Source organism: Cetorhinus maximus, chromosome 19, assembly GCF_964194155.1.
Source record: "Cetorhinus maximus chromosome 19, sCetMax3.hap1.1, whole genome shotgun sequence".
Lineage (NCBI taxonomy): Eukaryota > Metazoa > Chordata > Chondrichthyes > Lamniformes > Cetorhinidae > Cetorhinus > Cetorhinus maximus.
This window is the reverse complement of record NC_135897.1, coordinates 29,001,170-29,028,882: the sequence shown is the minus strand read 5'-3', so window position 1 is coordinate 29,028,882 and position 27,713 is coordinate 29,001,170. Positions and strand designations below refer to the sequence as shown.

The 27,713-nt window shown below is 44.6% G+C and overlaps 1 protein-coding gene across 1 annotated transcript; it reads right to left on the bottom strand.

Annotated features, from left to right (window-relative positions):
- Nucleotides 1–7,200: 7,200 nt before the first annotated feature.
- On the bottom strand, nucleotides 7,201–24,617 carry cops9 (COP9 signalosome subunit 9). Its single transcript, XM_078563619.1, has 3 exons — nucleotides 24,470–24,617; nucleotides 16,729–16,801; nucleotides 7,201–7,479 (listed from the first exon to the last, which is right to left on the bottom strand). Exons 1-3 carry the CDS (start codon nucleotides 24,530–24,532, stop codon nucleotides 7,442–7,444), a joined length of 174 nt encoding a protein of 57 aa, XP_078419745.1. The 5' UTR covers nucleotides 24,533–24,617; the 3' UTR covers nucleotides 7,201–7,441.
- Between the last annotated feature and the right edge of the window lie 3,096 nt (nucleotides 24,618–27,713).

The following is a 27,713-nucleotide window of genomic DNA, read 5'->3' as shown; positions in this document are numbered from 1 at the left end:
TATTGCAAATGTGATTCCTTTAGCACAGGGACATCAATTATTTTTGGGCAACTTTACTTGTTGTTTTGATGAAGGACAGGTAGAGTGTTTCAGCAATGGCAAACTTAAGCTGAAGGCATGCTGATTACAGAGAGGAAAACAACAGCTCTGGACAAATCCATAGCCTGGAATACCAATATCATAGCAAAGTGACAGCAATTTGGCACGAGGCCAACAAAGATGGTGGGATGTATTATGGGTTTTCAAACCACCTCTGTGCTTTGAATTCTGATTTTTAAAAAATCAGCACCAACGCTCCCTTGTGTTTCAGTCTGAATGGCTGCAATCATGCATCTCAAAAGTAATCGCATTTTTTAGGAAAAACACTTTCAAATCTGTTCCAGCTGTCACGCCATTCCCAACGTCAGTCGCTGCAGCCAGCACAGCATTGATGCAAAAGCAAGGTAAAGTTGAATTTATTGCCATAACTTTTGACAACAGGTTTAAAATTTCTGTAGAAAGTTATTAACCTTTTTTTTCCCTCACAGCTCTCTAAATCCATTGCTCTGCTAGTATCATCCTATAGCCCTAACCTACCTATTGCAGCTCCAGCCTCACACCGCTCAAGTAGCTTTCTCCTATTACTTGATCCTGAGTCTCCTGCTCTCTGATGCGAATTTGCCTTTGCTCTTTACCTTCTGACTCATTCTAGGATTGCCACATCCACAGTTTCTCTGGCCTCATTCTTGATCTTTGAGCAAGACTTTTGGAAGATACAAGACATAAGGAAAACAGAAAGAAGCAGAAGAGACAAGTCCAGGTCAGGCAGCATTTGAGCAAGATTTGAAAAAAAAAAATTGGGTAGGGACGCCACCAGAATGAGGGCTCCTGACAGAGTGCCTTAATCCAAAACATTAACTTAGCCAGGAGTTTGGGGTCAGCAGTGAAGCAAGGGCACTTCTTTGCTAACCAGGAGGAAAGTTTTGCTGAGAGATATAGTGACCTTTTTGACAGGAATTTCATTGCCATCACCGTGCAGTGATACTATGTATAACACATGACAGCATCCTTTACTAAGCATTGTCAGTATGGAGCTGGAAACATCTCACCAGGGTGTCCAACCAGCCATACACATACCGCTCCCAACCCAAAAAAGGGATCAAAAAAATACTGAAATAAAATTACTTTTTTTAAAGAAGTTTTTAAAAAGGAAATTAAAGGTTGGGACATATACATGAGTGAAGATAGAAGGTAAAGTATTGATTTTTATTAAATTTCAAAAATTTAGTTTTAAAAATCTACTAATTAATCAATTAGTAGCACTCCACGATTATACCATTATTTTTTCAGAATCAGTTGTTGTTCACCAAATTTTATTAATCACATCACCATTATAAAGCTACACCTGATTGAACAAGGTGTAACTTTATAAAGAGGTTTCAAATGGTGATATGGGGAGAGGTAAAATTGAAGTTCTCATTGATTTTAGTGATTACCAGCTCTCAGTGGATCCACTGTGCAGCCTGTGTCGGAACCCTGAGTGACAGACTGCAACATCAGGATTTCCATGCTCATCTGCACACAGTTGACATACTGAAGTTGCAGTCAACTTCAGAGGGGTAATGACGATGAAGGCTATGCCCCCACAAAATCTGGCTGCTTTTCTCTCCAGGCAATGATGGGTCGGCTGTGACAGGCCTCGGGATGTTGTGTGTGCAGGTGAGCACCGAAATCCTGAAATTGCGGTCTGTCATTCAGGATTCGGAAACTTGTTCAATCAGGTGCAATTTTGTTTTAATGGCTATGTGATTAATAAAATTTGGCTCACTGATTCTGAAAAAAATGTTATAATTGTGGAGTGCCATTAATTGATTAGTAGATTTTTAAAACTAAATTTTTGACATTTAAAAAAGGGAATATTTCACCTTCTACCTTCATCCATCTGTATGTATGTATTCCAGTATTGCCATGGAGAAAGCAACAGCTCCCCAAAGTCCTGGGTAATTCAAGAAATGGCGCAATCCTCGAATATATTCCTCTTCTTTGCAGAGAACAGGTCCTTGTGTATGAATGTATGTCACTTCCAGCAAGTATAAATAAACATGTTATGAGCTTGACTCATGATCTTAAATTGATTGCTAATGTAGCTATTAGCACACTCAGGATTGCTCAATAAGTCCAATCGCAGAATCACCTCTAAAATTATACGTTGTGTTTTGGATTTTGCAAGCATGGGCTGCTTGAGTATAACAAACAACCAAAGCTACATGCTGTTTGATTTAATCAGCCAATTATTGGGACATATGCCAGATACCTGGCATCGCACCAGCACTGGAATTCATACACAACGTTGCTCAATTGTGTGGCACAATTTTTTTAATTACCTGGGAACTTGGAGAGCCTATTGTTCCCCATTATTTTCTCCACAACAACACCTCGGTCAATCAGGGTCAACTTGCCAACCAATCAGCGCCCTTTTCACCTGCAGAATAAATTTTTGTGATCGTTTGAAAGTTGGCATTCTTGCATTTGTCCTGATGAGTGCAAGATTAAAAGCTTCAGCAACGTGTTTCTCTTTTCAGCAATATTCAAGTTCTGTACTACCAAGTGACAGTTTCAAAGTTCTGTGCAAGACAGCAGAAGAGGCTATTTAGCATATTAACTGCATATTCCAATTATGAATGTGCAAATAATTACAATACTGCATACATCTCTGATAATATAATTCAAGCTGTTCCCAATTATGTGTGAGGGAGTAAGGAAGAATTAAAGCTTTAAAACGCTACTGTTTATAATTAAGACAAACTCAAGAGCAACTGTTCTTGAATATGTAACTCAGCTTGTGATTCTGGTGGGGGAAAATAAATCAAAATAACTGGACAGCTCTACTACTGTGACAGACTTGCAGATATTCATGCTCTTTTGTAGCAAACAGAAGTCAAGTAGCCAGTAAAATCAATTGTGACCCATTAGAAGCAACAGCCATTTATTTTGGCTTAAAAATGTGACCTAATGTATATATCATTCTTAAAAAATAAACATGGTTCTTATTTAAACAACTTAATAGTTTCCACTGCTCCTGCTGATTTTCTTTCCACTCTAAAGATGTGGGTGGAAGTATAAATCCTAACACTTTCCCAATGTTGAAAGATTTCCATAATTTAGCAACATTTTTTTTGAACTTGAGATTGAATTGTATTCCCATTCTACATGTATTTCCCCGTATCTTAAAACATTTGCATTCAGTAGTGACACTTTGTTAAAACAACATTTTAGAAGTGTTTCGAAGGGCCACAGTCTATTGTCAAGGCATCACTAAGGTTGTAAGGTTCAAAAGAGATGAGGACAATTAACAAGCCTGGCCTTTTAAAAGCCTGAACATTATTCTTACTGCAATTGCCACTACATTTCCAGTAAAGACAACAAGGCTTTGTATCATACTTCACCAGGGTTGCCATTCTTAATATACTACTGTCCACAAGGGGAAAACAAAAGAGGTGAAAATAGCAAAGAGATCACACTATACATGTGACTGCCACTATCACTTTGTGTGTCAGGATGGGCACATGTAAAATAAACACATTGGAAATAAAAAATTCATGATGTGAAGAATCAATAATTAGAACTAAAGTGACACTTTCTCACAAGCAACTGACTAGAACACACTATAGGCACCCATTGCGATGAGCTCTACTTCCTACTTCAGTTGCAAAGAAGCCTTTTCTATATGATACTTTTAAAATGTTTCTTTAACAAAACGTCACTACTGAATGCAAACATTTTATCTATGGGGAAATACATGCAGACTGGGGGAGATAATTCAATTTACATTCAAGTTAATGTAATCCATATATGTCCTATTACAACAATGATTTTGAATATACCAGTCAATCTGCCATGGCATTGCACACTGAATAGACTTCAGTTAAAGCAAGTTAGAGAACAGGGTATTACTGGACTGGGGCGGGGTGGGGGGCCAGGGATGGGTGGAATACAAAAATAGTCTATATTTTGAAGTCATGCCACTATGAATATCTTACATTATTTTTATCCTCCCTTCAATTTTATTACCTCCAATGAACAGAAGGAAAACCGAACCGAGCATAAAAGAGGCAGCTAATCTGCAACAATGAGTTTACCATCCAGGCACAAAGTGAAAATTTCCCCAAAATTTTCCAACTGTATGCCCCCACCAATCTGATCTTTAACAGAGAGTATGTGCATGTTCCTGTACAATGGAAACATCTGAAATTATAACAATATTCATAAGGCACCATTCTGGTTCAGAAATCTTTAACTATACTACAACCACAATTTGGGTCCACCTCAACAGCTATTCTTTTACATCTGAGGTACTTCAGTAAGATCAGAAGGATCATAGACATTAAAGAACCTCATAACGCAGCTGAAGGCATGGCCACCAATGTGGAACCATTAAAATCGGGAGTGTTCAAAAGACCAGAATTAGAGGAACAAAGTATCTTGGATGGATGTAGGGCTGGAGGATATTACAGAGAATGGGATGGGCGGGGCCATGGAGGGATTTGAAAACAAGGAAGAGAACTTCACAAATCGAGGAGTTGCTTAACTGAGAAGCAATGTGGGCCAATGAGCAAATGTGGGTGAACAAAATAGTGCGAATTAGGACATGGGCAACAGAGTTTTGGATGATAAAGTGCATGGAGAGTAGAATCTGGGTCACTGGCTAGAAAGCACTGGAATAGTCAAATCTACAGGTAATAGAGGCACGGATGAGGTTTCAGCAGAAGAGCTGGTGCAGTAGTGGAGTTGGACAATGTTGCGCAGTGAAAATAGCTGGTCTTGGTGATGGAGCAGAAACATGGTCAAAAGCTCATCTTGGGGCCAAATGTGCAACCAAGTTTGCAAACAGTTTGGATCAGCCTCAGACAATTGTCAGGGTGGGGGAAGGAGTCAGTAGCTAGGGAACAGAGTTTGGAGCAAGGACCAAAGCCAATGGCTTTGATCTTCCCAATATTTAATTGGAGAAAATTTCTGCTCATTAGTCTTTCTTAGGTAGTCCCTTGCTGATCAAGGATGACTTGCTTCCACTCTGGTTCGATGGATTCTGAGATGGCTGATAAATCCAATGCATGATCTGCAGACTTTACCACATGCAGGATAGGTGGTGCTTGAAGTGTTGGATAGATAAGCTGTTTGGAGGTTTGTGTGGTCTCTCCAATGCCTGGATTCACCACTGCATGTTCCTGACAAAGTCCCTTGACATGGTTGGTGACTTCCCAAATGAGCCTTCTCCATTCTGGTTAGTCACAGGCCACAGACTCCCATGAGTCAGCAGGGATGTCTGATCTCTTCATGGATGCTTTGAGGACATCCCTAAAGCGTTTCTGCTGTCTTCCTGGGAGTCTCCTGCCAAGTTGCAAGTAGAGCAGTTGCTTCAAGAGTTTAGTGTCAGACACACGAACAATATGAGTGATTAGCGTCTCAATGCTGGACATGTTGGCTTTGGAGAAGACGCTGATGTCAGACCATCTTTCTTGCCACCAGATTCGGAGGGTCTTGCGAAAGCACCGCTAGTTTTAGTTCTACAGTGCTTTGAGGTGTCTACTATAGGTTGTCCATGTATCTGAAGTCTAGTACTGGATGCTGGACAGACAATCTCGTAATTTAGAGACAATGGAAGTCGTGAGACGTGTGGTAGAGCTAAAGTAATATTGTGAAACTAGTGCACTAGTTTGAAGTTTCAAGCTGTATTGCACTCAGTTCTGGTCACTACAGTACTTGGAAAACAGCCAAGTCCTGACAGGGATGCGTAGAAGGGTTAATCCTTATTATCAAAGGAAAGGAACTAAAGTAGAGGGAACCTTGTACATATATAGAATACTAAGGGGTACAGAAAAAGTTTATCAGAAGCACTATTCCTACTTAAACACCAGGAATGCAGAGCAAGGGGACATAGGTATATGACTTTCAAAATTATCACTGAATCCCCCACCATCAACATCCTGGGAGTCACCATTGGCCAGAAACTGAACTGGGCCAGTCATATAAATATTGTAGCTGCAAAAACAGGTCAGAGGCTGGGAATTCTGCAGCAAGTAATTCACCCCCTGCACCCCCACAAGCCATGAGTTAGGAGTATGATGGAATTTCTTTCCTGGATGGCAGCAGATCCAACAACATTCAAGGAGCTCAATGCCATCCTGGACAAAGCAGCCTGTTTGATTGACTCCTTTCACCACTGATGCACAGTGGTAGCAACATATACCATCTACAAGATGCATTGCAGTAACAATGCTCCTTCGACAGCATCTTCCAAACCCACAACCCCTACCACCTGAAGAAGAACAAAGGCAGCAGGCACAAGGGAACACCACCATCTGCAAATTTCTAAGCCGCACACCATCCTGGCTTGGAACATATAGCTGCTCCTTCATTGTCACTGGGTCAAAATCCTGGAATGTCCTCTCCAACAGCATTATGGGTTGTAACTACACCACATGAACTGCAGTAGCTCAAGAACATAGCTCATCACCACCTTCTCAAGGGCAATCAGGGATGAGCAATAAATGCTGGCCTTGCCAGTGATGCCCACGTGCCATGAATGAATAAAAAAAAAATTGTAAGAAGGAAGTTCAAGACTAATATCTCAGGAGGCAATTCTTCACATGGTGATGAGGGTTTGGAATGGTCTTCCAGGTAGGGTTAATGGAGACAAACTTAACTAAATTGGAGGCAGCTGGATGTTGAGGGAGAAGAGCATTGGCTCCAGTGGAAGGGCGGGTTAGATGGGCTCAATTGCTTCTTTCATCTGTATTTATTTTTGTGGTAATTAGTACTCAAAGATGTGCATTTAGCATCTGAGTCAAACAGGAGAAAATTGGAAACCTCCACAATGGAGTTTAATAGACTTCTCAGCTCTGTAATAATCTCAGCTTGCATTTTTGTACAACACATACCCTATTCAATCCATATGCTCACATGCACAGAACTTAATGATAACGAAGTGATTTGCTGCCATTAGAACTAAGAATAGGACTTTACTCAAATAATTATAAACAACCTTTGTACTGCAGCAGGAGCAGGTGTTTTGCAAAACTCAGCCCTTCAATTACATTTCAACTGTGATTAGGATCTGAAAAACCTCAACAAAAATGCTGTATTCATGATGGAATGCCAGGTTTGTTGGAAAATAATCTGTACCTTATCGGTAATATCTATTTTTTCAAAACAAACACAAGATTTTGTAACATTTTACTTTAATAAAATAAATTCATAATTTTAAAAGGACAAAAAATTAGCATGACGACCATACATAAGTCTATGCAGGTTTGTAAAATATGGCCTCCTTCTCTAGAAAATGCCCTGCTTTGCGCATTTTCCCATAGAACATTAGCAGCAGTCCTTCCAAGGTGTCAACCATTCTTTCCCTCCTCCTCGTTTGAAAATGTAGTGGTTCAGATGGTGAAGCGTGGAGAACGAATCACTGAATATCGTCATCATCAAAGAGGTCTTCAAAATCTAAAGAGTTTAAACAGTAGCACAATTAATATCCTCAAATCAAGATTTGCTGTACTTTCTCTGTTCTCTTTTCCTTCCTTCTCTTATCTCCTCCTCTCCTTCCCCCGCCACCACTCCCCGACAGTTACTGCCCCATGAGTTCCACTCACGATAAAAATGAGAAAAACTGTAAGCTGTATTTATGTCTCCACGAATTCTATTATCAAACCCAGTCCAAAAAGAGAAAGGCACATTTGATGACTCCGAAAGGACTTCCCACCAATGCCTGATCAATTTTCCTTCCCGGTGTTAGCAACAAGTGAAAACTGACAAGTTTTAAGAAAATCTTAGTGCAGATCCCAGTCAACAGTAGAATTTTAATACAGGGGTCAAAACCATGTCTTAGGTTTGCTGTTTTTTCCTGCTCCACTCATTATGACAGATTGAACTCCTCTCAATTCAGGTATCTGTCAAGCGCTCCCAGGTCAACAATAGCACAGTTTGTTACAAAGTGAAGCTTCCTCCCCTCAGGCCCAACCATCAGCATACTGCACCAGCGTCACCCCACTTCTACTTCCAACACCCAGCCTCTCAGTGACATTTCCAATTAGTGCCGTCTGTAACCATCTACAACCCTGCAAAATTTGTGGGCTGCTCCAGTTTTGGCCACTTGAACACCCCCAATTTTCATCACTACCACTGGTGGACGTGTCTTTTGTTGCCTCAGCCCTCAGCTCTGCAATTCCTTCCCTAAACTTCTCCATCCCTCTAGTCTTTCTCTCATTTTTTAAGATGCTTGTAAAATCTAGCTCTTTGACAAAGCTTTTAATTGCATGCCCTAATATTTCCATATGCGGCTCAGCGTCAAATTTTGTTTGATAACACTCCTGTGAAACACCTTGGGATGTTTCACTAGATTAAAAGGTACAATGTAAATGCAAGTTGCTGAATTTGAAACAGTTTTGTGCCATTGGTCCAAATCCAGTAATTAACAATTTAAGACCCTTCAAACTAATTTCATACAAGACCTTTGAGGGTGGGGCACCTGGGCTGTTGGAAAATCTTCCATCAAACAATGTCTCACGCAAAAACCTATTACCATGAATCAATGTAAATTGCTAACCTACAGGCCACTGATTTACTGCCTCACCACAAACTTTTAATCAATGGATTTTTCGGTTGACAAATTTCATTTGTACAAGGTTCTCATCATTGTTCTCCTCTAACAAGCTTTTTTTTTATTCGTTCATGGGATATGGGTGTCATTGGCTAGGCCAGCATTTATTACCCATCCCTAACTGCCCTTGTTGAGAGGGCAGTTAAGAGTCAACCACGTTGCTGTGGGTCTGGAGTCAGATATAGACGGTTAAGGACAGCAGATTTCCTTCCCTAAAGGATATTCCCTAAAATGGCACCTTTACAAGAATGCTCAGGCCTCAAACCTAATTCAGAACTCCACTCTAGAAGAAGTCTCAATTCAAACCACTTATTTTGATTTAGGATTTTGAATAACATTGGTTTATAAAGAAACACCATTTTTCCTGCAATGTCATTCTTAAATTGAAATTGACAGCCTTACCTTTCTACAATGCTTTTGATCATTCCCTTCAATTATAGAACAGAAAGGGATTATAATAAAATCAGAATATACAATGCTGCAAAATTTTGTTGCCATATTGAAATTTTGTTTAGGAGGAACATATGTACACTGGAATGCCACTCAAAAACAAATATTTACAAAAATGTTTGCAGTTTCGCTCATCTGACTATTGTTTATTCAAGCTCATTCGTATATTTTTGAATTCACAAGAGTTTTGAGGATGGTTTGGCTTATATCAGCCTCTATAGTTTTGTCCTCATTCCTATTTCAAATACTCTGTTACCTCTCCAGTCCAGAAATCTATCATTTGGAAACACAAGTGATCCAGAAATTTTTTCAGCAGATCCAGTATCATTTTAGTACAATGCTTGGGGAGTGGAAACATGAAGATACAGTTTTTGGATAAGTAAAACAAAACATTATAAAGCAGTAATAAAATTATCACTGTTTTGCTTTCAATAAATATTTACATCTATGGTGTTTTCTGGTTCACACACTTGTGATTAGTTATTTTAACATTATTCTATAATTCAGAAAATTACAAAATCCAGAAATGACTTGGACCCAATCATTCCAGGCTGGAGAGTGTATATGAATGAGATCTCTGCTTTTATATATAGTGTAAATCAGGCTTTAGCCATCATTCAACATATTTTAACTTAAAATTTATTGACGTTTAGTGCATTTTGTGGTGGGTGATCTTGGCGCTTTTCTACTCATGCCATTCGATATCCACACGATATACGGAATAGTCTGATTCACAGGAAATGCCTCTCTTCATTACACCAACTGCACCAGCATGCATTTCCCAAATTAGCCACTGAAGTCTCCAAGTGAGCTTTTCAAGTTAGTGCCAATCCGTGGGCAGATTTGTGCATACATCAGAGTGTGGCTACGTGGGAGCTGTGTAGTAGCAGAGCACTGTTAGGTTGTGAAAGCAAAAATAGTAAGGAACATCTAGTCAAGATCATCACCTGCTGACTTCGAAGGAACTGAATGAGACTGCCCTCACAATTAGACACCTCCACAACTGGATCCCTGCTTTTCAGGGCAAACCAAATAATGGACCTTAGCAATGCCTAAAAATTCTATTTTAGTTCCTTAGGTACATTGGGTGTGCTTCTACTCTGTAAGGCACAGGTTCCAGCCATTGTAGGCTACTTAACATCATAGTTTCCATTAAATTATTTGGAATGAATTAGTGTTAAACATGGAAGGACTTGAACTTGTGATCCATGTATGGCAAATTTAGCTCAGCTACCACTGGGACCTTACAAATTGCAAGCTAATAAAGTATAAATACAAGATTTACATATATGAACAAGATGATCACAAATACTCACCCTGGAGTTATCTAATTGAGGTATGCAATGACACTGCTGTCTTATTAATTTTGAAAAGATTAAACCAAAACTTCAAATGAAAAGCAACAATTTTTATTTTGGGAGGCTTTCACATAAAAATTTGGCAAGATGTACAAAAATAATTTATTTATTTTATTATGGTTTTGAAATGCACAGGGAAGGCAACCATTACATTGCCATTCCTGGCTAGAAAAGCATCTCTAGGGGCTGTAGGGAGATTAAAATAAATGCGGTCCTACATTTGTAAGATAATGTTCTATTGTTGCATTTTTACAGCACTGCATACTGAAAGTCTTTTTAATTTGCTTCTTTATGCAACTCAAGTATAACAGTGTAGACAATATTTATACCAGTATGTTGGAATCCATCGATTTGTAGCCTTGAACATTAGGATAAAAAAAAACAAGTTACAAGTAGAGTGAAATTTTGGGAGGGACCCTTAAGAGAAAGGCATTTTCACGTTACAGTATTCCAATCAGCAAGTAACTCTGTTCAATATTTGAAAACTGCTAGTCACAGAAAAATACTTAAACACAGAACAAAGGTTGTAATGTTGAGCTTAAAAGAAATTCATATCCACAGGAATCATACTTTCCACAAAGATTTTTATTGCTTGTTAAAGATTTTACAGTGATTCATCATTTTTAATTATGGTCATGTCATTTCCTCTAAGTCTGACAAGTAAACGATGAGTAATTGGAGCTGTAGCATTGATCATAAGAACACAAGGTACAAATATAACCAGGAGTATTTAAAAATGCTAAAACATATAATCCGAAATCTTGTAACTTGTGAATTAATTTGACTGCATCAATAACTTTTCATATGATTTCAGGCACCATCAGGTACTGAAGGAACATTTTTTAAAAATGAATTCGTACACAAAAATGTATGTTAAAAGCAACATAATTCCTTCTTTTAAATGTAAAATAAGTGTGTTTCTCAGGGTTATGGTTGATCTGTGATAATGCAGCCCCTTTCTACTAACCCGATTGGCGTGCAACAACTATAGGACCACAAAATGGTTCTGGCATATTATTTTTAATGGGTCTCCTGTAATCATGTGATAACTGTCTCCAATCACACGCTTACGTTACCCAAAGCCTGCCAGAAAACTGGAAGCCATTACTGACCAACACCAGCTTCTGACAGGTCTCTTCACGATTTGAAAATCTCAGAGGCTGTTCATGATATATAAATGTTATCCATCTTTACTAATTTTATTGAATATTGCACATTTTAAGTCACATTTCCTTTGCAATTTGAATTATTTTTCAATTTAAATTCATATTCCTAAGCCATTCTGCACTCTTTGACAACTGGAATTACTTTTTATTTGCATTGCTGAAAAGAGAGAGGCATGCTGTCAAAGCTTTTCATCTTGCACTCATCACTTGCTTCCTTTGAAATTGATATTCTTGCATCTGTCCTGATATGAGCGCAAGATGAAAAGCTTTGACAGCCTGTTTCGTTTTTCAGCAATACTCAAGACCTTTACTACCAAGCAACTATTTTTATTTATTCTTGGAACGTGAGCACCATTGGCAAGGTCAGCAATAATTGCCCATCCCCAACTGCTCTAGAGAAGATGGTGGTGATCCACCATGAAGCACTGCAGTCCATGTGGTGTAGGTGCACCCGCACTCGCTAGGTCATTTCAGAGGACAGTTGGGAGTCAACCACAATGCTGTGGGTCTGGAGTCACATGTAGGTTAGACTGGGTAAGGATTTTTTAAAAAATTCATTCACGGGATGTGGGCTTCGCTGGCTGGGCCAGCATTTATTGCCCATTCCTAGGTGCCCGTGAGAAGGTGGTGATGAGCTGCCTTCTTGAACCGCTGCAGTCCATGTGGTGTAGGTACACCCACAGTGCTGTCAGGGAGGGAGTTCCAGGATTTTGACCCAGCGACAGTGAAGGAACGGTGATATATTTCCAAGTCAGGATGGTGAGTGACTTGGAGAGGAACTTCCAGATGGTGGTGTTCCCATCTATCTGCTGCCCTTGTCCTTCTAGGTGGTAGTGGTCATGGGTATGGAAGGTGCTGTCTAAGTAGCCTTGGTGAATTCCTGCAGTGCATCTTGCAGAAGGTACACACTGCTGCTACTGTGCGTCGGTGGTGAAGGAAGTGAATGTTTGTGGATGTGGTGCCAATCAAGCACCACATCCTTGGTGCCTGCCAGCATTGCCTGGATGGTGTCCAACTTCTTCAGTGTTGTAGGATCTGCACTCATCCAGGCAAGTGGGGAGTATTCCACCATAGGATGGAATACTAAAGGATGGCAGATTTCCTTCCCTAAAGGATATTAGTGAACCAGGGGAGTTTGTATGACAATCTGGTAGTTTAAAGATCATTATCGACACTAACATTTTATTCCAGATATATTAATTAATTTATTTAAATCCCCTCAGTGATCATGGTGGGATTTGAACTCATGCTCCCCAACAATAGGTCAGGCACCTGGATTACTAGCTCAGTGACATTACCACCATGCTACTGTCCCATGTACTGAAGTTTACTGAAGCCTAGACATTTTATTCAGCATTAATACTTCTCTGGAGTAAGCCTTGGGCTCAGTAGTATAATTCGCTCCTCTGCGTCAGACAGCCCCATCAAACAGAGACAAGATTCAGCCTGTAAATAACAATCTGAGGCCGGGAGGACAACTCGCATTCCATGGGAGTCGTGGACCCACTCATTGTAGCCCTTGCAAGCAGGAGGTCACAGCTCTAACCTCAATATTGGGCTGACATTAGTAGCTTACTAGTGTCTCTTGGAAGTGGACTGATGACACCTCCCTCACCCACCCTTCCCATTGAATGTGTCCAGCCAATCCTCCAGGTACAGGAACAATTTAATATTTCATTCAATTTATGATATCCATATTGGAGAAGAGTTAAAACATAACACTGGCTGTCACAATATGTTAAGACTGTCCTTTTACCTCCAATTAATGCTTAAGCCCAGGGATGACAAAAATCTCCTGAACTAAGTGTTAATTTTTCACAAATATTTTGCCACCTCCTAATCTTTGGTTGCTGTTGAACAAAAGAAATAGGAGAAGTAGGCCATTCGACCCATCATATCTAATCTATGAGATCATGGCTGAACTGATTATGGACTTAACTCCACTTTCTTGCCTGCCCCCATTACCCTCAACTCCCTTGTAGGTCAAAAATCTGTCAAACTCAGCTCTGAATACATTCAATGACCTAGCCTCCACTGCTCTTTGGGGTAAAGAATTCTAAAGAGTAACAGCCCTCAGAAGAAATTCCTCCTCATCTCAGTCTTAAATGGGAGACCCCTTATTTTTTAATCACCTGCACTCTTGATGAATGAGAATTCAATCAGTCATTATTTGGTTAATAATGGAAATTTTCAAACCAAAATTAGTAAGTATATTTAGTAAAGCCATGTAAATAAATATATTTCTGTCATCCCAATAGAAACCCTATCCTTGGTGAGGGGAAATGAATGAGTTAGATTGTCTGAAATAATGCTTACCCAAGGTCCATACAGAGACAGCTTTTACCCAAAGTCAAGATAGGAGCAGCGGTCATAAGGGACTGAAGAAAAACAAATTCTTCATATAGAAATATTAGGTTGTACTCAACTCAGTTTCATTGAGAATACAACAGATGTCATCAGGATGTCTGGTATATTATAACTGTATGCGTGACATTAGCTTGAAGCTAAAAGATGACAACTACTGAGGAAGTATGAAGGATCAAATCATACAGCATAGGAGGCCATTCAGCCCATTGTGTCTATGCTGGATTTTTTGCAAGAGTTATTGAATTAGTCCCACTCCTATGCTCTTTTCCCTATAGCCCTGCAAATTTCTCCATGTCCAAAAAATATCCAATTCCCTTTTTAAAGTTACAATTGAATCTCCTATCACACTTTCAGCAGTGCATTCTAGATTATTACAGACAACTTAGCAAAGACATACCCTTGAACCTAGAATAAATGGATTGTCTAGGGGAAAAAAGACTGTTTTGATATACTGATTAAAAGAGTTGTATGTTTTTATATGATCATCCAGGATACAGAAAGAGCATAATTGCTACTTGTTATACAGAGAAGACCTAACGTTGTCAAACGCGTTATAATAAATACATTTTGAGGATTAGAATATCAGTAATTAAAGCTGCGATACTGAGATTTTGAATAGAGTCTTCCTATGTGAAATCAAATATAGTTCATGTTTTAGCTATAATTCTGAAATTACGTTAATATTTGTTTGTGAAATTGCTTTGCATGTCCAGTACTCTGGACTACAGATGCAGTGCAACATAGTAACTATTGTACATTAAAACTGTGATCTGTTCAATCCTCAATATCTTGGGCTAAATGGAGTCAAATGTGTCTTTTTAATTGGTTTATGTAGCTGGCTTAAGAACAAATTTAAGCACTTGGCAGATAAAGTCTTGATATAAAACTAAATCCCCATCTATTATTCTTACAACCATTTTTGGCGACTAAAGGCTCTACTGCGAATGGGATTGTTGGGGTTGTGGGGGCAGGAGAACTTAACCCAGTTCCCCACTGATTATGAGTACTGGCACAAAACCGCTACTCAAAATACATCAGTAAAACATCAAAGTAATGTACGAACACAATGTAAACTCAATGATTTAGATCTGTCAGTTTGCCTCAGGTTTAGAAGTTTTACTCAGAGGCGCCACAGGACGGCTGGTGTAGCCAGTGAAAAAACGTTGCATGGGAGTTTTTGTTAAGCAGGTGAAGCCCGAGCTGAGTAGGAAGTTCCACTAAGCATCTCATCACATACCTACCCTGGGAGCATTGGATTTGGAAAATGGGTACCTGAAATCTAGCAAATAATTTCACTTAATCAGAAATTTTACAAATGTATATTTGAAAAACACAATTAAACAGTCAGAGCCTAAATCAGTCTTGACGCCTGTTACAGTGCATGAATACTTGACTACAACTAACAGCACCTGCCCCCTAGCTGTAAGCAATACTAACAGCAGGAAAACATCCCAAGTCATAATTGCACTGAGACACTATCCCACTGGTCTATTGCGCACAGAGATTATTTCCAAAAAAAAGTGTCATCTAGTGCAAAATGACATGAAAAACAAATTCCATCGATCAGCCGAAAAATTCAAAATAAATATAAAAGTCACTCCATTTGCAGACATTAGTAAACTTTATTTTTTCTTTCAGTTGGCCATATTTTAAGATCTTTTTTTTACAGCAGACCTTTTCTAAAAATATTTTATATTCTTTTAAATAGTTAGCTTTATGCTAGACTGAGGTAAATTATTCACTCTCAAAAAGGGCTGAATTGTAAACAATGTAAAACTATGCAGATTTCACTTGCAGTTTTTGTTCTTGTACTTTCTGCAATTGTTGCATTTGTCAAAGCAGATGATGGAGTTGGAAAAGCAATAACTCATGTTTAAAAAATTATTCATTTGAATCCAACTTTCCCAATAACCATGGGCAGCAGTTCACAAGATCACATCAGCATAAACTGGGTCCTGAAGTAATGAAAAGTGGAAAACAGGGAGGGCAACTGGCAGCGATGATGATTTAGTGCAAGAATCACGATGACAGAGGATTTGAAAAAAGATGAAACAGATGAGAAAATGCTGAACACAAATAAAATGATTTATGTAACTGAACAAAAATTTCTTCCGCAAATTAAAAATGTTAGAGCTAGAACAGGAGATCTCATGGACCAACTGCAATGTGTGACAGAAGTATTAGAGATGTATTTCAAACAATCTGAAATATCTAAAAGGCACATTGGTGCGTATGGTGCACAGAAAATGTCTCATTAGAGTGAAAATGAATTCCTCACCACAAGTTGGAACAAAGAAACAGGAAGAAGCCTTTCAGCTTCTTGAGCCTGTTCCCCCATTCAATGAGATCATGGCTGATCAGCAACCTAATTCCATATACTCGCCTTTAACCCGTATCCTTTATATCTGATACAAAAGCAAAATGCAGCGCTGATGAAGGACCATCAGGACCTGAAACACTAACTCTGTTTCTCTCTACAGGTGCTGTCCAACCTGTTAAGTATTTTCAGCATTTTATGTTTATATTCCTTTAAAGCTGAAATTGATAAATTTTAATACTTTTGATTAGCAAAAAATCTAACAATTCATCCAACACCAATTGCCTTTTGCAGAAGAGAGTTCCAAACTTCAACACCCTTTGCATGTAAAGATGTGACTTAATTAAAACAGACTACTCAGACAGCCACAATAAGTTTGCAATAAAAAGGCTGAGTGCTTGAAATAATCTAAGAAGTTACTGAAGGATATCTCACCATTAAAGAAATCTGCATGGACAGCTTTTTCATTAGCTGCAAGATCCATTAGAAGTCCTGAACTTCCTCCTGCCTAAAAAATAAAAAGACTGCAGTTATTTAAAGATATTTTATGGGCTTCAAAGACTGTTAAGCATTTGATCTACTTAGAAAAATAGCATAGCCTAACCTTTCCCAATGAGTTATAAATAAAGAGTAAATATATAGGTGCTAAAGAATCTGATAACTCTAGATTCAATCCTGGGCTTTCACAGTTAGTTGATCTAAACTGCGGCAGTAACAGGCAAGCTATAAGTGAACCAAGGAAGGTGAAGGGAAAAAAATCAGTCATGGTTTCTTCTAATTTCCCTTGGAAAATACAATTGTGGGCATTGGGCAAGGACTAGGATTGACTAGGCTGTGTTGTGCCTCTGATCAATCTGTGAACACTTCCTGTCTAGACTCATATTGAGCAATGTTCTGGAGTGCTGCCTATAGATTCTGATTCTAGTATAATTCATTGCCTTACTGTAAGGGAGAACAGTAGGCCATTCATCCCCTCGAGTCTGTCCCATCATTCAATTTGATCATGGCTGATCTGCAACTCTGTGCCATTTATCCATATTTGGTCCCTATCCCTTGATCCCCTTACCTGACAAAAATGTATCAATCTCAGATTCGAAAATTCCAACTGACCCAACATCCATAGCCTTTTGTGGGAGTGTTCCAGATTTCTACTATCGTCTCTGCTTCCCTAAATGGCCTGCCTCTAATTTTAAAATTCTGCTCCCTTGTTCTTTATTCCCCACCAGAGGAAATAGTTTCTCTGTATGTACTCTATGAAATCCAATTATCATTTCAAGCAAGTTTATGTAACCTGGCCTCATAATTTAAGCCTTTAAGCTCTAAGCATTCTGCACTATACCTTCTCCAAAGCACATACCTTCTTCCTGAGGTGCAGTGCCCAGAACTGAACACAGTACTCCAGATGGGGTCCAACCAAAATTCTGTATAACTGAAATATAACTTCTTCCCTTTGACTTCATTCTACATCACCACTGCCTCTCTTGACCCTTTCAATGCTTCTGATTTGTTACACTACTTATCCAACATCCAGTTTTGGATGATCAAATATTTCCTCAAACTAAAGACTGGGAGGACCAAAGTCATTGTCTTTGGCCCCTGCTGCACTGACCCCATCTCTCTCCCTAGCAACTACTTGAGGCTAAATCAGACTGTTTGGAACTTTGGCTTCCTATTTGACCCAAAGATGAGCTCTGATCCTATACCTGCTTTATCATCAAGACCACCGACTCCCACTTCTGTAAGATTGCCTGCTCCACTCAGTTTCACAGAATCACAGTATCTTTACCGTGCAGGAGGCCATTCGGCCCATCGAATCTGTACAGGCTCTCTGAAGCAGCATTCTACCTAGTCCCAATCCCCTGCCTTATCCCCGTAACCTTGCACATTCTCTCTTTTCAGATAGCAATCCAATTCCCTTTTGAATACCTCGATCAAACCTGCCTCCAGCTGCTCTCAGGAAGTTCATTCCAGACTCCAACCATGTTCCGGATGAAAACATTTTTCCTCACATCACTTCTCCTCCTTTTGCCAATTATTTTGAATCTGTGCTCTCTAGTTCTTGATGCCCACTCGAGTGGGGACAGTTTCTCACTATTTACCCTGTCCATACCCCTCTATCAAGTCTCCTCTCAGCCTTCTTATCTCAAAGGAAAACAGTTCCAACCTTTCTAATCTATCCTCACAGTTCTTTATCCCTTGAATCATTCTTGTGAATCTCCTCTATATTCTCTCCAATGTCTTCACATCTTTCCTCAAGTATGGCATTCAGAACTGGACGCAGTGCTCCAGATGAGGCCTAACTGGTGTCTTATACAGTTCAACATGGCCTCCTTGCTCTTGTACTCAACGCCCCTATTAATAAAGCCTAAGATACTATATATGTTTATTAACTGCTCTCTCAGCACACCCTGCCATCTTCAATGACTTATGTACGTATACACCAAGGTCCCCCTGTTCCTGCACCTCCTTTAGAGTTTCTCCCTTTATTTTATACTATCTCTCCATATTCTTCCTGCCAAAAATGAATCACCTCACACTTCTCTGCACTGAACTTCATCTGCCACTTATCTGTCCAATCCACCAACATGTCTATGTCCTTTTGAAGTTCAAGACTATCCTCATCACAGTTGATGTTTCCGAACTTTCTCCTTCAAGGGAATATACCCTGACATTGCCTGCAATACTTTGTCTCTGAAAGTGGATCATTGTTCAGCCACCGTCTTTTCCGCCAACATTTGGTACCAACTCACTTGACTCAAGAGGCATTCTCATCCCATCGAAGTTGACTTTTCCCCAATTGATTATCCCTGCCCTCGACTGTTCCTTGTCCTTTTCCATGGCAAACTTAGACATTACGATACAATGCTCACTGTCCTCCAAATGCTCTCCCACTGATATTTGATCCAATTGAGCCAACTCATTCCCCAGAACCAGATTCAACAGTGTCTGCCCTCTCGTTGGGCCGGAAACATACTGCTGCAGAAAATTATCTTGAACATATTTCAGGAACTCTCACCCTTCTTGTCCCTTTGCACTATTCCTATCCCAGTCTATATTTGGATAATTGAAGTTCCCCATTATAATTATTCTATAATTCTTGCATCTCCCTGTAATTTCTTTGCAAACTTGTTTCTCTACATCCCTTCCACTAGTTGGTGGTCTATATACTATGGCAATCAATGTTATTATGCCTTTTTCATTTCTTACCTCTAGCCAGAGAGATTCCGTCCTTGACACCTCTGGAACATCCTCTCTCTCCAGTACTGTAATGCCATATTTAATCAATACTGCCACTCGCCCACCTTTTCTTCCTTCCCTGTCTCTCCTAAACACCTTGTTCCTAGGAATATTTAATGCCAAGACCTGCCCTTCTTTAAGCCAGGACTCTGTTATAGCAATTAAATCATAATTCAATTTGTCAACCTGTACCTGTAGTTCACCAATCTAATTAACCACTGTGCATTCACAGACATGCACATTAATCCTGATTTAGGCTTTTTTTACTTTCCCCATACTCTGACCCCATCTAATGACTTACTATTGCCTACTCTAATTCTATCAAACTCTCCAAGTATTCTATTTACCTTGATAGAACGCTCTGATATATCCTCCTTTTCAGTTAATACTTCTCTAATTCCCTCTGCCAGTTTTTCTCCTCACCGCTCCAAATTTCCCCTCATTTGCTTTAATATTTCTAAACCTGCTGATTCCAACGTTCTACTGTCTGGTCATTTACATTCAGCCCTCCTTGAGCCCAACCAAAATTCTGCTGCCCATGTCCTAACTCACACCAAATCCCCTTCACCCTATCACCCCTGCACTTGCTGTTCTACATTCCTGAATTGAGCAACACCTCAAATTTTAAAATTCCTCTTTTCATTTTCAAATCCCTCTGCAGCCTAACCTCTCTCAATCTCTGTAAATTCTTCCAGCCCCACAAACAATTCTCACAGAGAAAATTAAGGGACTGCCTGCTATGGGGGTCTATATGAGCGGGGGTGCGGGTGCGGGGAGTGCGGGTGCGGGGAGTGCGGGTGCGGGGAGTGCGGGTGCGGGGAGTGCGGGTGCGGGGAGTGCGGGTGCGGGGAGTGCGGGTGCGGGGAGTGCGGGTGCGGGGAGTGCGGGTGCGGGGAGTGCGGGTGCGGGGAGTGCGGGTGCGGGGAGTGCGGGTGCGGGGAGTGCGGGTGCGGGGAGTGCGGGTGCGGGGAGTGCGGGTGCGGGGAGTGCGGGTGCGGGGAGTGCGGGTGCGGGGAGTGCGGGTGCGGGGAGTGCGGGTGCGGGGAGTGCGGGTGCGGGGGGTGCGGGTGCGGGGGGTGCGGGTGCGGGGGGTGCGGGTGCGGGGGGTGCGGGTGCGGGGGGTGCGGGTGCGGGGGGTGCGGGTGCGGGGGGTGCGGGTGCGGGGGGTGCGGGTGCGGGGGGTGCGGGTGCGGGGGGTGCGGGGAGTGCGGGTGGTGCGGGGAGTGCGGGTGGTGCGGGGAGTGCGGGTGGTGCGGGGAGTGCGGGTGGTGCGGGGAGTGCGGGTGGTGCGGGGAGTGCGGGTGGTGCGGGGAGTGCGGGTGGGGGGAGTGCGGGTGGGGGGAGTGCGGGTGGGGGGAGTGCGGGTGCGGGGAGTGCGGGTGCGGGTGCGGGGAGTGCGGGTGCGGGTGCGGGGAGTGCGGGTGCGGGGAGTGCGGGTGCGGGGAGTGCGGGTGCGGGGAGTGCGGGTGCGGGGAGTGCGGGTGCGGGGAGTGCGGGTGCGGGGAGTGCGGGTGCGGGGAGTGCGGGTGCGGGGAGTGCGGGTGCGGGGAGTGCGGGTGCGGGGAGTGCGGGTGCGGGGAGTGCGGGTGCGGGGAGTGCGGGTGCGGGGAGTGCGGGTGCGGGGAGTGCGGGTGCGGGGAGTGCGGGTGCGGGGAGTGCGGGTGCGGGGAGTGCGGGTGCGGGGAGTGCGGGTGCGGGGAGTGCGGGTGCGGGGAGTGCGGGTGCGGGGAGTGCGGGTGCGGGGAGTGCGGGTGCGGGGAGTGCGGGTGCGGGGAGTGCGGGTGCGGGGAGTGCGGGTGCGGGGAGTGCGGGTGCGGGGAGTGCGGGTGCGGGGAGTGCGGGTGCGGGGAGTGCGGGTGCGGGGAGTGCGGGTGCGGGGAGTGCGGGTGCGGGGAGTGCGGGTGCGGGGAGTGCGGGTGCGGGGAGTGCGGGTGCGGGGAGTGCGGGTGCGGGGAGTGCGGGTGCGGGGAGTGCGGGTGCGGGGAGTGCGGGTGCGGGGAGTGCGGGTGCGGGGAGTGCGGGTGCGGGGAGTGCGGGTGCGGGGAGTGCGGGTGCGGGGAGTGCGGGTGCGGGGAGTGCGGGTGCGGGGAGTGCGGGTGCGGGGAGTGCGGGTGCGGGGAGTGCGGGTGCGGGGAGTGCGGGTGCGGGGAGTGCGGGTGCGGGGAGTGCGGGTGCGGGGAGTGCGGGTGCGGGGAGTGCGGGTGCGGGGAGTGCGGGTGCGGGGAGTGCGGGTGCGGGGAGTGCGGGTGCGGGGAGTGCGGGTGCGGGGAGTGCGGGTGCGGGGAGTGCGGGTGCGGGGAGTGCGGGTGCGGGGAGTGCGGGTGCGGGGAGTGCGGGTGCGGGGAGTGCGGGTGCGGGGAGTGCGGGTGCGGGGAGTGCGGGTGCGGGGAGTGCGGGTGCGGGGAGTGCGGGTGCGGGGAGTGCGGGTGCGGGGAGTGCGGGTGCGGGGAGTGCGGGTGCGGGGAGTGCGGGTGCGGGGAGTGCGGGTGCGGGGAGTGCGGGTGCGGGGAGTGCGGGGAGGGGAGTGCGGGGAGGGGAGTGCGGGGAGGGGAGTGCGGGGAGGGGAGTGCGGGGAGGGGAGTGCGGGGAGGGGAGTGCGGGGAGGGGAGTGCGGGGAGGGGAGTGCGGGGAGGGGAGGGGGGTGCAGGGGGTGGTGCCAGTGTTGAGAGAGCGGGTGGGAGGGAGGAGTGCCAGCGCTGTGAGAGCGGGTGGGAGGGAGGAGTGCCAGCGCTGTGAGAGCGGGTGGGAGGGAGGAGTGCCAGCGCTGTGAGAGCGGGTGGGAGGGAGGAGTGCCAGCGCTGTGAGAGCGGGTGGGAGGGAGGAGTGCCAGCGCTGTGAGAGCGGGTGGGAGGGAGGAGTGCCAGCGCTGTGAGAGCGGGTGGGAGGGAGGAGTGCCAGCGCTGTGAGAGCGGGTGGGAGGGAGGAGTGCCAGCGCTGTGAGAGCGGGTGGGAGGGAGGAGTGCCAGCGCTGTGAGAGCGGGTGGGAGGGAGGAGTGCCAGCGCTGTGAGAGCGGGTGGGAGGGAGGAGTGCCAGCGCTGTGAGAGCGGGTGGGAGGGAGGAGTGCCAGCGCTGTGAGAGCGGGTGGGAGGGAGGAGTGCCAGCGCTGTGAGAGCGGGTGGGAGGGAGGAGTGCCAGCGCTGTGGGAGCGGGTGGGAGGGAGGAGTGCCAGCGCTGTGAGAGCGGGTGGGAGGGAGGAGTGCCAGCGCTGTGGGAGCGGGTGGGAGGGAGGAGTGCCAGCGCTGTGAGAGCGGGTGGGAGGGAGGAGTGCCAGCGCTGTGGGAGCGGGTGGGAGGGAGGAGTGCCAGCGCTGTGAGAGCGGGTGGGAGGGAGGAGTGCCAGCGCTGTGAGAGCGGGTGGGAGGGAGGAGTGCCAGCGCTGTGAGAGCGGGTGGGAGGGAGGAGTGCCAGCGCTGTGAGAGCGGGTGGGAGGGAGGAGTGCCAGCGCTGTGAGAGCGGGTGGGAGGGAGGAGTGCCAGCGCTGTGAGAGCGGGTGGGAGGGAGGAGTGCCAGCGCTGTGAGAGCGGGTGGGAGGGAGGAGTGCCAGCGCTGTGAGAGCGGGTGGGAGGGAGGAGTGCCAGCGCTGTGAGAGCGGGTGGGAGGGAGGAGTGCCAGCGCTGAGAGAGCGGGTGGGAGGGAGGAGTGCCAGCGCTGAGAGAGCGGGTGGGAGGGAGTGCCAGCGCTGCGAGAGCGGGTGGGAGGGAGGAGTGCCAGCGCTGCGAGAGCGGGTGGGAGGGAGGAGTGCCAGCGCTGAGAGAGCGGGTGGGAGGGAGGAGTGCCAGCGCTGAGAGAGCGGGTGGGAGGGAGTGCCAGCGCTGAGAGAGCGGGTGGGAGAGAGGAGTGCCAGCGCTGAGAGAGCGGGTGGGAGGGAGCAGTGCCAGCGCTGACAGAGCGGGTGGGAGGGAGCAGTGCCAGCGCTGAGAGAGCGGGTGGGAGGGAGGAGTGCCAGCGCTGTGAGAGCGGGTGGGAGGGAGGAGTGCCAGCGCTGTGAGAGCGGGTGGGAGGGAGGAGTGCCAGCGCTGTGAGAGCGGGTGGGAGGGAGGAGTGCCAGCGCTGTGAGAGCGGGTGGGAGGGAGGAGTGCCAGCGCTGTGAGAGCGGGTGGGAGGGAGGAGTGCCAGCGCTGAGAGAGCGGGTGGGAGGGAGGAGTGCCAGCGCTGTGAGAGCGGGTGGGAGGGAGGAGTGCCAGCGCTGCGAGAGCGGGTGGGAGGGAGGAGTGCCAGCGCTGAGAGAGCGGGTGGGAGGGAGGAGTGCCAGCGCTGTGAGAGCGGGTGGGAGGGAGGAGTGCCAGCGCTGTGAGAGCGGGTGGGAGGGAGGAGTGCCAGCGCTGTGAGAGCGGGTGGGAGGGAGGAGTGCCAGCGCTGTGAGAGCGGGTGGGAGGGAGGAGTGCCAGCGCTGTGAGAGCGGGTGGGAGGGAGGAGTGCCAGCGCTGTGAGAGCGGGTGGGAGGGAGGAGTGCCAGCGCTGAGAGAGCATGCAAACCCGAGGAGAGCTGGTACTGAGCATGCGCGAAATTTAAGTGTCCGAATGATGGGACAAACAATACCCTGGCACCATGCAGCCCGGGACATGGGTTAGTGGAGTCAGAGACTGGACAATCCCATAAAATAAGGGACGATTGTGAACCTGCCCCCAACCCTCCGAGATCTCTGCGCTCCTCCAATTCTGGCCTCTTGTGAATCCCTGATTTTAATCACTCCACCATTGGAAGCCAGGTCCTAAGCTCTGGAATGCTTTCCTCTCTGCCTCTCCCTCTGCTCCTGTAAGCTGTTCATTAGGACATAGTCACTCACTACTCCCTATATCTCCTGACTTGGTCTACATGCCAAGGGTTTTGATTGATAACATTTCCGTGAAGCACCTTGGGGTGGTTAAGGGCGCTATATAAATGCAAGTTGTTGTTTCCTCTCCCACTCTGCTCCTTACGACCCCGACCCCTACAAACCTCGTCCAGATCCACGTACGGCCCCGCGCCCTCCGGGAACATCTCGTCCACCGCCGGCTTCATGGTGACTGGAATTTTCTGTCCCAGACCGTCGCCCGTCTCCGAGTCCCGGACTCAAAAACAGACGGAGCTTCCGGTGTCCCGCACTGGTTCTGGTCCGCTGGAGATTCGGTCCGCGGATAAAGGGGCCGCCCTGTGCCAGCTGGCAACAGCAACACGTCCCATGGGCTGGTTTATTATTTACATATATGGAGATACATATCGACACATAAACATTATATCTATCGAGGAACGCTTTAGTAATATTTTTGTGTAAATGTAATCATTTAACAGCAGCAGTTGAAACATTTTTGCTGATAACCAAATGCAAATCTAAACACAATGCAACTGGGGAGTTTTGTTAAAGAAGATAACTACAAAATAAGCAAACTTCAAAAAAATAGAAGTTTTTTTGCAACCCCTGCCACTCCTGTGCATTAAAAATGTCGCTTTATATTCCTCTTTCAGATTTTGTTAATAACTTGGCACCAATGTCAAGCAAAGGCCATGGAGACTCAATTCAATATAATAGAGTAGTTTGTAAAATATATCACTCCCTCACAAATTGTGAGAGAGCCAGTCTTCATCTCACCTGCCTCAAAAATAGATGCACTTGATGAGCCAGAAGTGAGTCATTCTATATTTCAATTTGTGTCCCATTTCACCTAAATGTCAAAGAACTTTTGGCGCAAAAAAACAGCAATGGTGAAAGATGTGAAAAATGTGCAGGGATTCAAATGAATGTTAGAAGAAGATTAGATAAGGTCCTAATGGGGAAAACCATAGCCACATCAAAATAAATCAATGGAAACAGTCACTTGGTAGTACAAAACTTGAATATTGCTGAAAAGAGAGACATGTCGTTGAAGCTTTACATCATGCACTGATCAGGACAAATGCAAGAATGTCAAACTGCAAACGATCACAACAATTTATATTACAGGAGAAAGGGGTGCTGATTGGCTGAAATGTTGTCATGGAGAAAGCAATGGGGAACTATAGTTCCCGGATAATTTACAAAAGACACAAGGTTTGAACATATTCCAAGTTTCGAAGAAGAGACATATGCGACTCAAAACGTTAACTGTTTCTCTCTCCACAGATGCTGCCAGACCTGCTGAGTTTTTCCAGCACTTTCTGTTTTTATTATTATTGAACACGTTCCTTTTGTTTGCAGAGAACAAATCCCTGCGTATGAGCATACATCGCTCCTAGCAAGCGTAAATAAGCCATGTTACAAGCTTGACTGATTATCTTAAATTGGTTGTTAGTGTGGCTGCTCAGGGTTGTTCAGCAAGTGCTGCCCAATTGTGGAAACACATCCAACAGTTGACATTTTGTTTTGGGTTTTGCAAGCACGGGCTGATTGAGTACTCTGCCAGTTATGAAAAACTGAAGGAACAGCGTGTTACAAATATTTTATAGTGTAAATAACTGACAATAAGAGAGAAGGAAAGAAAATGAAGCTACTCATATCTCAAGTTTGCTTTTTAAAGAGAGTAAATAGAGTTACAAATCGTATGTCTGTCAGTCACTGAATACTTCAGTATCAGAAAGATGTAATACTTTCCCTTCTCTCAGTCATGTGATATATTGTCTCAGCACATTTGCAGCAATGGATGAATCACAGTCACTGTGAGGTTGTAGTTAAAAACACAAGCCGCTGTACACCCCACATCCCAGATCATCTGTTAACACTGCCAAGGATGGCATCCCAGTCTTTATTTTTAATACGATTGGATACAGAAATTTGTACCAAAGAGATAAATAATGGCTCAAGTGTTTATGAACAATCTCTTAAATACAACTTCATCTCTTCAAAGCGAGTTTCAGGCTCCTATCTGTTGATTCAGCAATCTAAGGTGCAGGTAACTATAGACACCAGATTCACTGCACAGACTGCCATGGTGAACAAATTAGCTTTAAGCTCAACCTCCCAGAAATAATCATTTGCAATTTTGGGTCGTGGGCTTCACTAAATAAAATGTCCTATAAAATAAAATGTGCATAATACTCAACTATGCTAGCTTTTCCCTTATATTCTTACTGCTAGATTAATAATATCAGTGCCAGAATAATCTATGTTTCAGTCTGGCTACCTTGCAAGATCACAAATACCTTAGCCCATTTCATTGCTGTTCCATCACCATAGCATTGGGTGAACGTCAATGACTGAGGTAACCATTGATGGTAAAAAGGAGGAGCAATGAACAAAAATCAGAAAAATACAATTTCTAAAGTTTAGAGGGAAAACTATCTCCTCATGTAAGGATGGGCCTGATTTTCTTCAGCATTGCACTCTGGGTTTGTTTATTTTCTGGATGCAAGGCGAAGGAAAAGAGGCAGAGATCTATTATAGAATTTATCTTCCCCTGTTGCATCTCCCAGACATTTCCAGAGTTCTCCCTGACCAAGGACAGAGTAGTCTGCCTGGATTGAGAATGAGCTGCCAATTGCTCCCTTCAACCTCCAAACAGTGCAGTGTTTTTTCTTTCAGGGCTGAGAAAGAGGGTCAATGAGATTGGTGGTCTGTTTGTAGACAACAGCCAGAAAGCCTTGAAGCCAGCCACTAGTCAAATTTCCTCTTTCTGATTTTGGGTGTACATCAGAAGACATAACTTTAAATTAGTGTATAGGAGATGACTAATGCCACTACAATACTGCATTTCCCAAAGCAGAAGAGTCATTGATTGCTGGCTGCAGACAGCAGGATCCTGTCTGCCAAAACTAGATACTCTGTGTACTGAAATTCAGCCATGTTCCCCCCTCAAGCTCACTAACTACATTCTCTGGTGTTCTTACAGACAGGGGAGAGAGGCAAACTGGGCTCCTTTATTTTTCTCGCTGTCTGTAAGCAGAGGTGTTTTAATTTTTTGAAATAGACTGTGGCGTGTTTCCCCAAACCCTTGATTGTGAAGCCAACTTTAACATGACTTGCAGCAAACTCTCTTTGGGGTTAAATCAGAAGTATCATTTATTCATACATTCAAACCTGGGGTATGGTCACTACATGCACTCAGACACACAAGTAGGAGATAGGAAAGAAAAGAGTTTTACAAGTAGGAATAACTTAAAACAGAAAAAATAAAGATATGGATATTAATTCACATGACTGTTAGAGTACAGAATATTAGAGCAGAGAGGATTCCTTCACCTAAAATTCAGATGGGCTCAGCGAGCTGAAAGCAGGAATTGCCAAATTCCT

Excerpts from the sequence above, each read along its gene's own strand:
- cops9 (XM_078563619.1), bottom strand. The coding sequence starts at position 24,532 with ATGAAGCCGGCGGTGGACGAGATGTTCCCGGAGGGCGCGGGGCCGTAC. Across the intron at positions 16,802-24,469 it reads CGTACGTGGATCTGGACGAG|GCAGGAGGAAGTTCAGGACT; the intron begins GTTTGTAGGGGT and ends TTTATTTTTTAG. Across the intron at positions 7,480-16,728 it reads CCATGCAGATTTCTTTAATG|ATTTTGAAGACCTCTTTGAT; the intron begins GTGAGATATCCT and ends TAAACTCTTTAG.